The 18,432-nt window shown below is 39.9% G+C and overlaps 1 protein-coding gene across 1 annotated transcript in view; it reads right to left on the bottom strand.

Moving 5' to 3' along the window:
- The window catches only part of Slc2a13 (solute carrier family 2 member 13), a 343,464-nt gene that overhangs the window by 43,821 nt on the left and 281,211 nt on the right, over positions 1-18,432 (bottom strand). Inside the window, exon 7 of the mRNA XM_042677720.1 lies at positions 17,000-17,125. Within this exon, the coding sequence (XP_042533654.1) occupies positions 17,000-17,125 (126 nt within the window). The remainder of the gene's footprint in view (positions 1-16,999; positions 17,126-18,432) is intronic.

Genomic DNA, 18,432 nt, shown 5'->3' with positions numbered 1-18,432 from the left:
TTAATTTACATGTTCCTGGTGGTAATGATGAATATTTTCATACACATATTTTCTATTGCTGTATCTCTTTTTGTGAAAAGTCTTTTTGTTTTTTTTTCAGTTAAAAATTGGATTATATCATTTATTTTATTTTATCATTTTATTTTTTGTGGGTTGTGGGGCTTGAACTCTGGGCCTGGGTGCTGTCCCTCAACTCATCAGCTCAAGGCTAGCACTCTACTACTTGAGCCACAGCACCACTTCCGGTTTTCTGGTGGTTAATTGGAGATAAGAGTCTCATGGACTTTCCTGCCTGGGCTGGCTTTGAACCACAATCCTCAGAGCTCAGCCTCCTGAGTAGCTAGGATTTTTTGGGGGGGGTCGGTGTGGGGGCTTGAACTCTGGGCCTGGGTGCTGTCCCTCAGCTCTTCAGCTCAAAGCGAGTACTCTACACCTGAGCAACAGCACTACCTCCGGTTTTCTGGTGGTTAATTGGAGATAAGAGTGTTACCAACTTTCCTGTCTAGGCTGGCTTTGAACTGTGATCTTCAGATTTCAGCCTCCTGAGTAGCTAGGATTACAGGCATGAGCCACTGGCACCTGGCTTACATCATTTATTTTTAATGAATATTCACTGTATATCTATTTGGACATGTGAAATGTATAAGTAAACATAATATTTTCCTTAAATAAAAGAAAATTTTAATTTTGCATATATTAGTTAGATATTCAAATCTGAACATTTTATCCAGCTAAAGACAAAAGCATAAAATAGACTGTGGAACTGAGATTTATCGGTAGGATTTTTAAAAAAAAATCAAGTATACAAATTATTTTCAAATTTTTTCCATTTTAGTCTGTCACCAGTTCTGCCTGATAAAAAGTTCTAGTGTTACTTTTCTCCTGAGGTGAAATCTAGAAACTGGTGGGAGACATGAAACCAAGGTTTCTGTGTCCTTCTGCTATGGCAGAGCGAATCTGTCCATTGATTTCAGACTTTCTGAAAAGAAAGGTCCTGAAAGTGGCCCTGTGGCTCAAAGTAGAATAGTTCTAACCTTGAGAAAGGTCCTGAGTTCCATGTATGCAAATGAGTTAGAGATAGAAAAAGGAGCTGAGAGAAGGCACAGGAAACGGTGCCATGCACAGCATGCCATTATGCTCTGTTTTATTGTTAACTAATGCCGGAACACATTTTAAGTGAGAACCTGACAGATTCTTTGTTGAAAACACTAGATGACTGGTGAGCTGGACTATTTTTTTCTTTATTACTATTCTTTTCAGCAATATTCCCGTGTTGGGTTTTCTATGCTAGACAGTCCACTTTGCCCTTGAGAGTTTTTCTAGCTTGGGCACATTTACAGGCAAACATAGCCACACATAGTGTAAGAAAATAAGGATTTGATTATGTATAATGAACTAACTAGAGAGCATCTCTACTTACAGATATGCAAGAAAGATTAGAGTATTTTGAAGCACATAGTGAGCAGTGACTTCAGATGTACTAGCCACAATGAAACAACTCTCACATTTCTAGTCTGGGGAAAAATAACTGCAATTTTAGTTGTTAGGTTTTAACACAGTCCAGCATTCTATAAAACAGAGCTATTGTTACATAGACATAGAAAACAAAACTTGGAGAAACAGATTAATTTGTTACAAGTTTCAGAGTCAGTTGGTGCTAATATGAACCTTGGGTCTCTGACATACTTCCCCTTTGTTTGAACAGGCATTGTGTTCAACAGTTTTTAGATGTTCCAGTCTCACTCAGCTATTGTGTAGCTCTACAAAATAGGATTTTGTTCACAAAATCCTGGTGGTGACATAAAAACCCACAAGGCACATACTTACATGGACAGTTAAATTCCTTCTGAGGTAGTTTCCCTACTGCTTTATTTCTGTTGAGTTGGGGTTTATGGATTTGGTCCCTGTTTTATTGGCTTGGCTCTCTAGCCCATGCATTGGTATGTTAAGAACAAGGTATTAAATTTTCTAGTAAATATATTTGTTTTTAGCTCACAGAGGGGTTGAAGAATGAGAAAAGAGATGGTGAGTTAAGATTGTCCAGAAATATCAATGATGCCTAATAAGAACTTACAAAATGGCTCTAATTTGGGCCCCTGGTGCTAAAGAACGGGCCCTCAGGAAATGCTACTAAGGAGGTGGAAGAACCTTTTAGAAGATGGGAGGTAGAGGCCTAATGAATCATCTTTATGTCACTGGGTGTCTTCGAAAGGGAGAGTGGGACCTTATCCTCTCCTTCTCCTTTACTTCTTGGCCATGGTAACAGATCTGGCTGCACAACACGTTATATCTACCATGATGTGTCATCATGGACCTAGTGCAACGGAGCCAACCAATCATGACTGAAAGCTTTAAAACTGTGAGCCCAAATAAACCTTTTCTCTTTTTAAGCAAATCTGCATAGTACTTGTTACAGTGGCAGAAAAACAGAACTATTTAGCTACTTTTAGAGTGCAAGAGAGATGTCATATCAATCTTACAAATAAACCACTAGATTAAACTACAGATAACATACAGATTAAAATACACCTGTCCTCTCATGGGTGCCTTGGCCAGAACCCCTCACCATTCACTTTCCTTGTTGTTAGCTCTTGAAGGCCTGGGGTAGAAGCAAAGCTGTCCTTAATGCAGAATTCTAAACCTCACCATTTTTAAGAGCTTAACTAACTTTAAGAGAAAAAAATGCAGTGCTGTGTGTTGGTGGCTCACACTTGTAGGCCTACCCACTCAGGAGGCTGTCATCTGAGGATCGTGGCTCAATGCCATCCGCAGGAAAGCCTGTGAGACTCTTATCTCCAATTAACCACTTAAAAACTGGAAATGGAAGCCGGGTGCAGGTGGCTCATGCCTGTAATCCTAGCTACTCAGGAGGCTGAGATCTGAGGATTGTGGTTAAAAGCCAGCTTGGGCAGGAAAGTCCACGAGACTCTTATCTCCAATAAACCACTAGAAAACTGGAAGTGATGCTGTGGCTCATGTGATAGAGCACTTGCCTTGAGCTGAAGAGCTCAGAGTCAGTGTCAGACCTAGAGTTCAAGCCTCACAACTGACAAAAATCCAAAACAAAACAGAACCAAAAAAACTGGAAGTGGAGCTATGGCTCCAAATGATAGAGCATTAGCCTTTGAGCAAAACAAACTCAGGGCTAGCACCCTGAGCTCAGGCCCCATGACTGACAAAAAATAAAAAAATAAATATAATATATCAGTCAAGTATAGTGGTTTATGTCTGTAATCCTAGCTACTTGGTTGGCAAAAACTGGGGGACCATAGTTTGAGATCAACCTAGGCAAAAAAGCTTAAGAGACTCCGTCTGGACAAAAGCTATTGTGGCAACGGGGAAAGGCACAAATGACAGAATTATAGTCCATGCTGCCTGAGGCATGGACTGTTACTATATAAAAATAACTATGCAAAAGTGGATTGGTGGAGTAGCGTCAGTGGTAGGGAGCCTGTTCAGCAACCATGGAACCCCAGTACTGTCTGTCTGTCTGTCTGTGAAGAGGGATGTGGGAAAGGGAGAAAGGGGAGAGGGATGGAAAGAGTTAGGAGGGAGGGAGAGAATGAGAGTGTGAGAGGGACAAAGAGAGGAAGACAGGGAGGGAGGGAGAAAGGAGGGAAAGAGAGAGAGACAGAGAGAGAAAGAATACTAGCAGTCAAGTCTATATAGAGGATGCTGGGAGTGTCTGGTTCTGCTATTTTGAGACCTCTATAACCAGGCCCTCTAGCCTAGGACACTGGAAACACACTCACAGGAAAAAAAAATCAATGAATAAGGGTTGGGAGGGATGGGGGAGAATGATGAAAGGAGTGACATTGATCAAAGCGCATTCTATACATAAATGCTTTGTTGGATGGGAATTCCTATGTACAATTACTTAAAGGTAATTTAAAAATTCAGTGAAAAACAAAAAGAATACATGTTTCTATATATCTTGTTAATTTCTATTTAGAAGATGAAAGTGATAGTAATAAATCAAGAATTACTTGCCAATATACTCATTGCTACCCAAAGTATTAGCTAGGATGCTGTATATGTGCATAAAGAACTTGTAAGAAAGTAGAGGTATGGCTCAATTAGTAAAGTGAAAAAGCCAACTGAGAGACTGAGGCTCAGGGTTCAAGCCCTGGTATGGGAACACACATGCACGTGTGCATGCATGTGTGCTCACAAGTGTACATGCGCACACATGAACTTTTTAAAAATTTGATTAATTTTTTTGGGGGGGAGGTCAGGTCATGGGGCCTGAACTCTGGGCCTGGGCACTGTCCCTCAGCTCTTCAGCTCAAGGCTAGTGCTCTACCACTTGAGTCACAGCGCCACTTCCGGCTTTTTTCTTTTTGCTTATGTGGTGCTGAGGAATCGAACCGAGGGCCTCATGCATGCAAGGCAAGCGCTCTACCACTGAGCCACCTTCCCAGCCCCCTCAATTTAATTTATTTTTTTAATATATATTTTTTATTGTAAAGATACTGTATAGAGGGGTTACAGTTACATGAACAAGGTAATGCTCCTAATGGAGCATTGTTACACCCTCCTTTATTTTTTCCCTACTATCCCTCTAGCCCTCCCCCTCAGGCAAAGTTGTAAAGTTCTTTTTCAACATACTGTCTTGTACATCTCATTGTTACAATGGGTCATCCTGTATCCCTATTTCAGCCTTTTGTTATTTCCCTTCTCCTCTCCAAATTAGAAAAATGTATATAACAAGATGCAGGACACCAGAATCAAATACAGTGACAACAGGGGTTGTACCATAAAGGAAGAACATACAAAGAAACCAAAAAAAATATCACACAGTGCATTATAAGTACATTAAAAAGAACAGCAGCAAAGATAAAACCTCTTGTGTCCCTATCACTTAGCATCAGATTATATGGTCATAACTTTTGACCTCTTCTGCTTGTCCTAGACATGTACTAGTTATTGCAAATAAGGGAAACCATGGGACCTATGTTTCCTTGGGCCTGGCTTGCTTCACTTAATATAATTTTTTCCAAGTCTTTCCATTTTCTAACAAATTGGGTGATATCATTCTTTCTGATGGAGGCACAAAATTCCATTGTGTGTGTGTATGTGTGTATGTGTGTGTATCACATTTTCTTGATCCATTCATTTACTGAGGGCATCTGGGTTGGTTCCATATCTTAGCTATGATGAATAATGCTGTGATAAACATAGTTGTGCTGGTAGCTTTAGTATGGCCTTGTTTGTGAGCGTTTGGCTAAATGCCCAAAAGTGGGATTGCTGGGTCATAGGGGAGCTCTATGTGGAGTCTTTTGAGGAACCTTCATACTGCTTTCCAAAGTGGTTGAACAGGTTTACACTCCCACCAACAATGCAGTAGGGTTCCCTTTTGACACATCCCCTCCAGCATCTAATGTTATTAGATTTCTTGATATAGCTATTCTAAGTGGGGTGAGGTAGAATCTCAATGTTTTCTTCTTCTTCTTCTTTTTTATTGTGAAAATACCATACAGAGGGGTTACAATTGCATGGGCAAGATAATGAGTACATTTCTTATCAAGCATTGTTGCCTCCTCCTTTGTTTCCCCTTCCCATCTCCCCCTCCCCACGTCCCCCTTCACAGCCAAAGTTGTAAAGTTCGTTTTTGACATAACGATTTGTACATCTCATTGTTGCAGTATTTAAACGATTTGTTTTTTCCCTTCACCTCCACAAATTATACCAACATCAAATACAGTGTAAGCAGGGGTTATTATACCGTGGGGGAGGGACATACAAAGGAACAAATAAATCATCTTATAAATATGTTAGAAACAATCGCATGAAAGCAAAAACATTTGAATACTTATCTTGGGGTTTATTTGCATTTCTTTTATGGCCAGAGAAGTTAAGCATTTCTTCATGTGTCTATTGGCCATTCTTTATTTCCTTTTCAGAGAAGTCTCTCTTTAAGTCTTTAGCCCAATTATTATTCGGGCAGTTGTTTCTTTGAGGATTTGTTGTTGGGGGATTTAATTTTTTGAATTCCAGGTATATTTCAGATATGAGACCCTTGTCTGTTGTATGGCTAGTGAAGATCTTCTCTCAATCCGTGGGCTTTCTATTGATCTTGCTAGCTATGTCCTTTGCCATGCAGAAGCTCTGCAATTTCATGCAATCCCATTTGCCCAACCTTTCTTTGATTTGTTGTGTTTCTTTATTAAGAAAATTTCAGCCTGTGCCAAGGAGCCCTAGAGTTTCTCCTATTCTTTCCTGCAATGTTTTCAGGGTGTGTGCTTTGATTTTGAGGTCTTTCATCCATTTGGAGTTGATTCTGGTGTAAGGTGATATATGAGGATCTAGCTTGAATTTTCTACAGGCACATGAACTTTTAATACCTCAGCAGTGAAGGCTATGCGCTGGACAATGAGGTCTTTGCTTAGTGCTCCTAAATATAGTTTCTGCGCTAAAACAAGTACATATCTGTGCTTTGCAATCACTTTGAAATTCTTTTCCAAGAATGTCTTCTCTTTTAGTTGAACAACTTCAAATGAAAAAACAAAAACAAGCTCTCCTATTCATCTTGGTTCTAAGCAAAGCTTGTCATCCATACCTGATGAGTAATTACAATGTGTGTAGGGAGGGGGGGTCATCCAAATGACAGACAAGTACGGTTTGACAGGACAGATGTAGACAAGCTTCAGACAAGGCCCAACTGTAAGATGTGAACTTCACTCTGCATGCTCTGTCCTTGACCTCTCCACTCTTCTGAGTAGAATTCTAAATTGCTTGTTTCTTACACCAGATAATTTAAAAGCAACAAAGGTCTGCTTGATCATGCCCTTTCCAAAAGCGCTGAGTTAAAGCCAACAAGGTGACTTAACTATTGTCAATCATAGTTTTCCCTTGCTCTCAACAGAAACAAAACAATATACTGAAACCAGGTTTCCACCTCTAATGATTCAAAAGCTTTTAATGAATTAATTTATTTCCCTGAGTTTCCTTTGCTCAAAGCTAGCACTCTACCACTTAAGCCACTTCCAGCTTTTTCTTTTTAATTAATTTTTATTTATTTTTTATTGTGAAAATACTGTACAGAGGAGTTACAATTACATGGGCAAGATAATGAGTACATTTCTTATCAAGCATTGTAGGCTCCTCCTTTGTTTACCCTTCCCATCCCTTCCCAGCCTCCCCCCCATCCTCCCACCCAATCCTCCCCCCCACCAAAGTTGTAAAGTTCGTTTTCGACATGACAATTTGTACTTCTCATTGTTGCAACGGGTCCACCTATATCCTTATTTAAATGACTTGTTTTTCCCCTTCCCCTCTACAAATTATACCGACATCAAACACACTGAAAGCAGGGGTTATACTGTGGGGGAGGGACATACAAAGCAACAAAGAAATAATCTTATAAATGCGTTAGAAACAAATGCATGAAAGAGAAAAAAACATTTGAATACATATCTTAGGGTTCATTTCCCTAACATCACCTCATCTGACCTTTTCTGCTTGACTCAGACATTTACTAGATATTGTAAATAAGGGAAACCATGGGACCTATGTTTCTTTGGGCCTGGCTTACTTCATTTAATATAATTTTTTCCAAGACTTTCTATTTCCTAACTAATGGGGCAATGTCATTCTTTCTGATGGAGGCATAGAATTCCATTGTGTATAAAAAACACATTTTCTTGATCCATTCATCTACTGAGGGACATCTGGGTTGGTTCCATATCTTAGCTATAGTAAATAATGCTGCAATAAACATAGTTGTGCTGGTAGCTTTAGTGTGGTCCTGTTTGTAAGCATTTGGGTAAATGCCCAAAATTGGGATTGCTGGGTCATAGGGGAGCTCTATGTGGAGTCTTTTGAGGAACTTCCATACTGCTTTCCAAAGTGGTTGAACGAGTTTACACTCCCACCAACAATGCAGTAGGGTTCCCTTCTGTCCACATCCCCTCCAGCATCTGTTGTTGTTAGAGTTCTTGATTTTTGCCATTCTAACTGGGGTGAGGTGATATCTCAATGTTGTTTTGATTTGCATTTCTTTTATGGCTAGGGAGGTTGAGCATTTCTTCATGTGTCTATTGGCCATCCTTCTTTCTTCTTCAGAGAAGTTTCTCTTTAAGTCTTTAGCCCACTTATTTATTGGGCAGTTGTTTCTTTGAGGATTTGTTGTTGGGGGATTTAATTTTTTGAGTTCCAAGTATATTTTAGATATGAGACCCTTGTCTGTTGTATGGCTAGTGAAGATCTTCTCCCAATCCGTGGGTTTTCTATTGATCTTGCTAGCTATGTCCTTTGCCAGGCAGAAGCTCTGCAGCTTCATGCAATCCCATTTGTCCAACCTTTCTTTGATTTGTTGTGTTTCCGGGTCTCTATTAAGAAAATTTCAGCCTGCGACAAGGAGACCTAGGGTTTCTCCTATTCCACCTGTAATGTTTTCAGAGTGTCTGCTTTGATTCCAAGGTCTTTGATCCATTTGGAGTTGATTCTGGTGCAGGGTGATAGATAAGGATCTAGCTTTAGTTTTCTACAAGTAGTTAACCAATTTTGCCAGCACCATTTACTGAAGAGGCTGTCTTTCTTCCATTCTATTTTTTTAGCTCCCTTATCGAAGATTAGATGGCTATAGGTCTGTAGGTTCATAGCTTTTTCTGTTTATCTATTACTGATGAACTGAACTGAGGGCTTCACGCTAGGCAAGCACTCTACCTCTAAGCCATATTCCCAGCCTGATTCAAAAGCTTTAGTGAATGGGATTCCATGTGTCACACATGCAGTCTCATTTTAATCCTTCAATAAGGTTGCAATCAAGAGTAAAAGGAATATTTGCTAATTACTTTCATGAGCTAAACTTAAGAGCCCATAAAACAAATGAATGGTTTATAAATCTTTTTGGAATTTGGAGAAGTTTTCCTCAATTTGTTGTAGAAAGGCAAAAGCGGGCTGCTGTTGATGGGGCGATTCAACATTATTTTAAAGTGCTTTTAAAATATGGAAATATATATACATAAATTTGTTAATACATATGGTCTATGTCCAATGTGTGAAATGCTCTCCCCATAGTTTGTCATAAACTTAAATTTTTTTAACTTCTAAAGTTTGTATCAAGAGGTTACAATTTAGCCTATGCATCTAATTGTCCAGTACTTCCTGTTCAGTTACCTGACCATCATCCTCCCCATTTCCTCTGTCCCTAGTCTCATTTCACACTTTTCTACTTCCTCTATCACATATGTATGTTGGGTATTTTGGCTTTATTTGGTCCTTATTCCCTTTTCTATTCATCCATCCCCTGACAGTACCCTTTGCACCCCACCCCGCCAATTTCTTACTCCCATAAACTTTGAGTTTCTGCAAAGAAGCTCTGGGACAGCACTCAGGTCCCGAGTTCAAGCTCCAGGACCAGCACATAATAATTTCAAAGTATACATGTTGCTATGATCTCTGAGATTATAAATTTTTAGGGGCTAATATCTACCCCTTCCTTCCTTCCTCCCTCCCTCCCTCCCTCTCTTTCCTTCCTTCCTTCGTTCCTCCCTCCTTTTCTCCCTCCCTCTTTCCACACTTCCCTCCCTCCCTAACTCCTTCTCTCCGTCTTTCCCTTCCTTCCTTTTCTTCTTTGCCAGTACCATGGTTTCAGCTCAGGGCTTTGAGATTACTGAGCTTACTTATTTATCCGGGGGGGGGGGGGGGGGTGTTATCAATTAAGCCATAAATTCCAGTCCGGCTTTTTGCTGATTATTTTTGAGATTGAGTCTCTTAGACTCTTCTGCCTGGGACATCCCTGAACTCTAATTGTCTAGGTCTCAGCCTTCTGAGTAACTATGATTACAGGCAAGCCCCTGGCACCCAGCTTTTAAAATAACACTTTTAATACCAGGCAGCACAATGTCAATTTTCAATGTTACAAAACTACTTCAGAAAATAATATTTCTGAGTGTAAATGTCATACCAATGCAAACAGAGTTTACATTCTGTTATAAAATCCAGCCTAACCAATAATTAAACATAGACGAGCTTGTTTTTGTGGTTTAAGGATACTTCCATGTTCTTTTACAGTAGAACTCAGTTTCCCTTGCCATAGATTATATGGAAGTAATAAAAGCACTTAAATTCCAGTGGGATTTAGAAAGCCTCGGCTTAAGTTCTTGCTCATGGTACAGGTTTATATGATATCAGTTAAGATTCTGCTACACATTTTCTATTTTGGGACAAAGCCAACTTTATCTTAGAGTGAATAAAAAGAATGTGGAAAATCCTGGCTTAAAACCCAGAGCCTTAAAGCTGGGGTTCAGAAATGACACAAACTGGCTCTACTCTTATCACCTAGGCAAGAGCAAGTCACCTGGAGAAGACGGAATGAAACTGGCAAATCCAATCCCTCTGCACAGAGTGACAGCAGACATCCTGAAAATAATACAATCAACCACACCTCCCAGGAATGGGGAAAAGGTACATTAAAAATGGGATTATGCCGGGTGCTGGTGGCTCACGCCTATAATCCTAGCTACTCAAGAGGCTGAGATCTGAGAATTGAGGTTCATAGCCAGCATGGGCAGGAAAGTCTGTGAGACTCTTATCTCCAATTAACCACCAGAAAATTGGAAGTGGCACTGTGGGTCAAGTGGTAGAGCGCTCGCATTGACCCGAAGTGCTCAGGGACAGCGCCCAGGCCCAGGGTTCAAGGCCCCACGACTGACAAAAAAAAAAAAAAAAAAAAGGATGAAAACGAATGCTATTCATGCCTACTCAATGTTTTCTGTTCAGGTGTTAAAACCGCTAGTATCAAATGACCTTTTCTTTTAGCTTTTAGGTGGTTAATTGGAGATAAGAGTTTTAAACTGTGCTTAAACTGTGATCCTCACATCTCAACCTCCCGAGTGCCTAAAATTACAGGCTTCAGTTACCAGTACCTGGCACAATTTTCTTCCTTTGATATTCAGAATATATAGGAAAACTATGGCTTCTCTTTACCTGACTAATGTAACTGTAGCCCCTCTGTATATCATCTTTATACCAACAATAAAAATATTAAAGAATACAACAACTATGGCTTTCTAGGTGAATAAGACCCTACCCATGTCCAGGCATGACATCATTCACCTGAACCAATGCCGTGTGACTCTGACACCTATGAAATACATCCACAAAAACCTGGGTAACTTCCTAACTAGGGCTGTAAAAAATGTGATCCAAACTCAGATTTGCAGTGTCAGATCCAGCCACCTATCTGCCTTCCTCTTGTTCCTGTTCTGCTCTTCTCTCTTTTTGATGAATTCTCAGCTGCCCAGGTTTCATCTCTGCTGCTTAGTTGCATCCATGTTTGATAATCCAAGGTTCACCACTGTTGGCATTCTATTTAAGAGTCACATGCATTTCAAGCTTTGCTGCTTGTCCTACTAACAAAATGACTATTTACTCTCTTCTTTAATTTCTCTTCTCTGCCAGTACTGGGTTTGAATCCAGATCTTTGTACTTGCATAGCTTACTTATGGTTGGTACTCTACCACTTGAGCAGTGCCTCTAGCCTCAGGTTTTGCTAGTTATTGTAGAGATAGATTCTCATAAAATTTTCTGCCCATGCTGGCTTTGAGTCATGGACCTCTAGCTTTCAACCTCCTGAGCACTAGGAGGATACTGTTCACTTAGTGCCCAGCTTCTTTAATCTTCTTTAGTAAGAAATAACACAAAGACTGCATTTTAAAAGTATAAGTAGAGAAACATGGGTTGAATGGAAGTAGAAGTTTTGGTCAAACATGAAAGGTAGTTAGATGTACTATTAGTATTACTAATAAGATAAAACTTATAAAGTGCTCTTTTTATTACAATGAAATACCAACTAAGAACTTGGATAAATTGATATAGGGAGAAATAAATTGCCCAAACTATGTTTTGATTTTTTTTTTCTTTCTTTTTTTTGGGGGAAGGGCAGTCCTGGGGCTTGAACTCAAGGCCTGAGTAGTGTCCCTGAGGGCACTCTATCACTTAAGCCACAGTGCCACTTCTGGATTTTTCTGTTTATGTGGTACTGAGGAATCAAACCCAGGGCTTCATGCATACTAGGCAAACATTCTGCCACTAAACCACATTCCCAGTCCTATGTTTTGATTTTCTAATTTATACCCTCTGCAACATAACTAGTAGAGTCTTTAATACAGACAATAGTTAAATCCAAGAGAGTCTAGGTTTCTGTACTTGAAAAAAAAATAATCCAGGCTGGGTACCAGTGACTCAACATACAATAATATAAGACTTTAATACTGATATAGAATACTAATAAATATCCTAGTAAGTTAAGGAATGAATGATGTTTGAATGAGCTTCTCTAACAGCTATTTTTCCCCTTTGGCTCAGTTCCCATTAAAGACAAGTCATGAACAACTATATGATGTTCAGGTTATTCTGGCATTGTTTCAAAGTCAGACAGTGGAAGCAGGCTGGGGACACGAGACAGAGCAGCCAGGGCTCCCAGGACTGTGTGTGGAGATTTTCACTTCAGATGATGCTCAAAGCTTGGGCAATTATTCTCCCCTTTGCTACACCCTGTCTTGCACAGTGGGGGCTTAGCATACTCATCAGGGTCAGTTTTGCACCAAGGCTTTGTGTATATGTGTGTGTGTGTGTGTGTATGCACGCACGCACACATGCGCTAGTATTGAAGCTTGTACTTAGAACCTAGGCACTGTCTCTCTGCATTCTACCATTTGAGCCACAAACCTGTTTTTTGCTAATTAATTGGAGATAGAGTCTCATCAGGGACTTTTCTGCCCAGGTTTCTTCAAGCCACAATTCTCCGATCTCAACCTCCTAATTAACTAGGATTACAGGTGTGAGCCACCACTGCCTGGCATTTTTGCCAAGGTTTCTGAGAGCTCCATCTGTGCTGAGGTGGTTTTGTCTCCTGGGAGCTTCTGGACCAGGTAGTGTCCAAGTGACATGGGTGTTAACCCTGCACACTGCTTGAGCATCATTAATCTCATAGCCAGAATGTATCTCTTACAGTATGCCACATAAGGGTAGCATTAGAGAACAAGAGGCAATACAATAAATATTGTTTTCTTTAAGGAAAAATTGACCTGTGATGTGGGCACAGTCGAGATGGAAAAGAAGGAAGTCAGTCTTAGTTAGAGGCCTAAGAGGCAAAAGGGTACCATGGATATGCAGATAGTGGTTTGAACTGATTAGAATCTATGTGACTGGAGGAAAAATATAGAGAACACAGACTCTGCTTCTCACAGCCCAGCCAATAGAATGCTCAGAACAATGAATTGCCAAACAGGGAATTTATCCAGCTATTTTAGGGTTTCTAATTACAGAGCTAACAGGCCACATTAGAGGAAACAAATACTGAACCAGCACATTAAGAGAGTGTCCCTCAGTAGCAGTATTTTTAGGCAGGAGGTTTGAAGTCTCAGGTTAGAGTATCTAATGGTTTTGAGTATATATGGAGAGCTAGGAGGTATGGAGGTGGATGACCAGACACAGATAGATTAAAAAATGTTCTAATGCATTTATGTATTAGGAAATGTTTATTGTAATCTATAAAATATAGGATGGACAAATCTAAGAAGAAAAGAAAAACCCACCCTGGAACATTACATTATAGCAGCTATTTTCAGAGATGCTCTTACCTTGTCTTTATAACGAGCACATCTGTGTTATATAACCAACAATTATATTATTGCTCCTTTTCCAGGAGAGGAATCCAGACTGTCCCAGGGCCACTTATGAAGTAAGAAAAGCTCAATTTGTAATGATCTTGTTATAAAATGTTCATCCTTCTATTACTTAACTGTTGGTGCTCTTGAAAAGATGGACTTTCTGGCTGTTTGTATGAGGAAGCCACTCCAGATACCACCGTCCTCATCATAAAATGGGGACACTTCACAGGGGTTCCAAGTTGACTCTAGAAAAGCTATCCTTCTTCTATAAAATGGTCCAGGGGGCATGATTCCTAGTGTTCTCTGGTAATTTGAAAGATCTCTCCTTTCTGTGGCATATATTCATCGTGAATAGTTGGTCTCCATATTTTTCCCCCCTTCTTGGTCAATATTTTTAGAGGCTTCTACATTCTCTAAGAGAAGCAGGTTTGTGTTTTGATCCTTCCATTTCTTCATTATCCCCCCACCCCCAACCCCACGCTCACCTTTAGGTGTTTCTACCCTCTATCTACTCTGCAGGCATACATTAACTTCTGATTCTAAATTCTTTTTTGTTTTTTTTTTTCTGTTGGTCGTGGGGCCTGAACTCTGGGCATCTTTTTAGCTCAAGGCTAGCACTCTACCACTTGAGCCACAGTGCACTTCCAGCTTTTTCTGCTTATGTGGTACTGAGGAATCGAATTCAGGGCCTCATGCATGCAAGGCAAGCACTCTACCACTGAGCCACCTTCCCAACCCTGATTCTAAATTCTGTGGACTCACCTAGCTGTTTATTTTGACATCTTGTTTCTCACTGATTTGTTTTCATTTAGTTTTTGTTAGACATGACATAACATTATTGTCTCATTTATTTTGTGAATGCAGATTGTCTAGGTATTCATTTGCTCTCATTTGTCACATGTAGTAGACTTTGCACCTTAATTGGTTTAGTTTATACTTTTGGACTATCTGCCCATATTTATCAAGAGCTGATTTCTGCTGGGTGTGGTGGCACATGCTATAATTCTCAGGAGGCTGAGGCAGTAGGAGGAGCTCAGGTTTAAGGCCAGTCTGGGCTACATAGGGAGTTCATGTCTAACAAAAACTAAATGAAAACAAAAATGGTGCTTTCCATGGGAATCCCATGCATCCTGGGTTCTGACAATTCTGTTTATTTCTGAGGTAGATCTATGGATGTCTCTAGCTTAGGACCCACCATTCACTCACTCACTTATTCATTCATGAAACAGTCTTGCTATGCTGATCAGGCTGGTCCTGAACTTCTGGGTTCATGTAATTCTCCAGCCTCTACCTTGTGAGTAGATGAACCTACAGACATATGTTACTGCACCCAACTCTGCTTATTTATTTTCAATATTGTTTTTTACTTATGATGCCACTATATGAAGGCAGCATGCAATGGGAACCTCACAGCAAAAGCTCCTAGTCTTCCTCTTTAGGGTAGATAGAATTTCAGTTGTGATCTCTGGAGAATAGCAAAAATTAATGGTGTTCTCAGCCTAGCTTGATCAAGTAAAGCTTGACTTGTCCCTATTCCAGAGCCTGGGTATCACTTCATTGCAGGAGAGGAAAGGCTTGGTGCATTATCTCTCTGGCACTGACACCCTAGACTCTTATGCTAAATACCTGTGCCCTCTTCTGATCATCCCAGGATCACAGGTAAGATAACTTCTCTATCTCTTTCACTGTTACTCTTGAGGATTTCTCTCTAGTTCCACCATGCCTTAAACCTGAATTTGTGTGTGTGTGTGTGTGTGTGTGTGTCTGTCTGTCTGTCTGTCTGTCAGTCTGTGTGTCTGTGTCTGTGTGGCATGGCAGAGGTGCAGGGGATAATTGGAAGGAATTGGCTTTCCTGCCACCTCTATTCAGTGGCTCCATCTCCTAAATGTTTGTAACTGTAAACTAGGACATCCAGAATATTAGGAAATTAACTGATAATTAAAAGAGCTGATCAGCTCTGTAAAATGAATTCTTTTATGTGTACATTTTAAGTACTATATCCTTGTGATTACTATATTTTCTATGTAGTCTGGATGTATACTCAAGTAAAATAAAATTTGCTTCCATATCTTTGGATTAATTTTCTAATAAAGTGATTGGTGATAAAACCTAGTGATTCATATCAATGTATCATACTCTGAAGCTCCTGGAAGACGTAAGTCCCTGACTTGGTGCACACAGCATTTTGAGTACTGGGAGATAGACAGGATCAGAGTATATTAGAGTCTCTCATGGGAATTTAAATCACAAAAGGTTAAAGCCATTGTAAATAATATCTAGGCATTTTAGGTATGAATATTAGTCTATAAATTTACTATGTATAAATATTTCATTTATGTGTTCACAAAACATGTCTAGACTGAGGACATGGCTTAAGTGGTAGTGTGGCTACCTAGCAAGTATGAGATCCTGAGTTCAAACTCTAGTACTGCACAATGAAACAACTCAACATATTCTGCCAGAGACAAAAGCTTATGGCCTCTGGGTAGGTTGCATGACCATATGTAGGAACTTTTATTCTTATTTTCCTTACTTTCATTGACTGTCAGAACTCAGTTCTATGAAAGAATTAACAGGGGCTTTAACTTACTTTTACTTGCAATTGATTTTTACTAAAGTTCAGAAAACTACAGTTTGGAAATCATAGGTTAAATGGTTCAATGGAAGATATTATCTCAGCAATCTTTAAGAACATCTTCCTAAAACTAAAGATCTAACTTCTAAAGCTGGCTGGGTATGAAAAGTCAGTGGTAGAGCAGATGCTAGCCCTGCCGACACCTCAAAATAAACTCCTCTTGCTTTTCAGGCACAGTTGGCTCTGGAATCTAGATCTCCAGAGGTCCAGGCCTGAGGGCACACAGTTGCCAACACCTTAGACTCACTTGTTATACCTGAATATGCTGCTAGGTAATGTGGTGCTGAATATCACTTTAAAAGGCACCGGTAGCTTATGTCTGTAATCCTGCTTAGTCAGTAGGCTACAGGATCACTGCTCAAAGCCACCCTAGACAGAAAAGTCCAAGAGATTCTATCTCCAAAATAACCAGCAAAAAGCATTATCTCAAGGAGTAGAGCTGCTAACAGTAGGTGAGAAGGGAGATGGGAGAAAGACATCAATAGAGGGGTTATTCTGATTTAAATATAATACATGCATGTGTATAAGAGTATGATGAATTGCCTTGGTATAGCTAATATACACTACACAGATGAATGACAAACATAGTAGGCTCTGTATAGAGAGTGGGCATTATTAGCACTTGCAGAAAAATAAAGAAAAAAGAAAAAAACCCCATATCTGCAAACTGCACACTGAAAACTTAAATATGTACCTCATTTTGAAATTGTATGATATGTTTTCACTGTGAGCAATAGTGACATACCTGCCCCAGGCAGCCTGGTTGGTAGATGCTTTGTTAACTGGAATGCAGGAAGAGTCAATGACAGCTGATTTGTTCATCTTGTAGCAGAAACCACAGTCTGGATCCAGCATACATTCATTACAGTAACTGAAAAATGAAAAGCATCCAGTCAGGTAGGTGGAGTCAATTGATTTTCAGTATATCCTAGATTCCAGGTGTTTCCCTACACTTCCAACTCCAGGTTCCAGTATGCTTGGGGCCTCAGGGCTAGTTTTGGCCAAGGCAAGTACTGTGTGTAGAGCCAGGTGACAGCTGGCTGATCCTCCCCTCCCTCCCTCTTCTGGATGTAGCAATGTTGAAAGCTATTTTGAGATTGGGGGCTAGGACTCATAAACTCAGTTGATCTAGAGCATAAAAAATTGCTTTCCTACACCACATATGGAGATTCAGTACCAGCCTTGACTGGTTCCTAACTGCATTGAAAGCACTTGTTTCTTGTAATTGTAAGTTTCACATACCATCTAATTTAAAACCTGGAAATGTCCCCACTCCATAGACAGAAAAGATACAGAGAGAGAGAGAGAGACAGAGAGACAGACAGACAGACAGACAGACAGACACACACACACACACACATACACACACACACATGCACAAACACACATAAACACACAAATACACACCTTGAAAGGGCAAATTCAAGCAATGAAAAAAAAAGCTTCAAGAAGCATTTAAAAAGCATATACCTTGCTCATGTAATTGTAACCCCCTCTGTAGGGTATTTTCACAATAAAAAAACTTATTAAAAAAAGCATATTCCCAAATATGGCTATTGCTAACATCCTGAGAGCCATCTGTACCTTTAACAAAGAGTACCACATGCTTTTCTTAATTAAAAAAATACAAGCCCAGTGCCAGCGGCTCATACCTGTAATCCTAGCTACTGAGATCTGAGGATTGCAGCTCAAAGCCAGTTCATCTGTGAGAATCTTATCTCCAATTATTACCAAAAGAAGTCGCAAGTAGAACTGTTGCTCAAGTGGTAAAGGACTAGCCTTGAAAAAAAAACCCTCAGGGACAGTGCCTAAGCCCTCAAGTTCAAGCCCCAGAACAGGCACAAAAAAACAAATAGTAATTATACTCAATGTAAAAATACATAAAAATTCAACTGTGTAACTTGAGGGGTAGGCATGGAGGGGGGAAATGGAGGAGAATAATAGAAGGGGTGATACTGATCAAGATGCACTGAACTCATAACCTGTGCTTTGGAACTGTAACCTCTTTGTACAGCTCCTTAATAATGAAGTTTTAAAAAACTGGGTATAAGGCAAAAAGGCTATCATCCTCTAAGTTCATCTGGCTGGATCTAATTTAGTGCTTACTTGACAGAAAGCTTTCCCTGCCAGACCCTATAACATGCTTACACACTTACACTTCTGGTCAGGGTATAATGT

This window comes from Dipodomys spectabilis, unplaced genomic scaffold (genome assembly GCF_019054845.1).
Source record: "Dipodomys spectabilis isolate Male_0828 unplaced genomic scaffold, ASM1905484v1 ptg000039l, whole genome shotgun sequence".
Taxonomy (NCBI): Eukaryota; Metazoa; Chordata; class Mammalia; order Rodentia; family Heteromyidae; genus Dipodomys; species Dipodomys spectabilis.
This window is presented reverse-complemented; position numbering and strand designations above follow the sequence as displayed.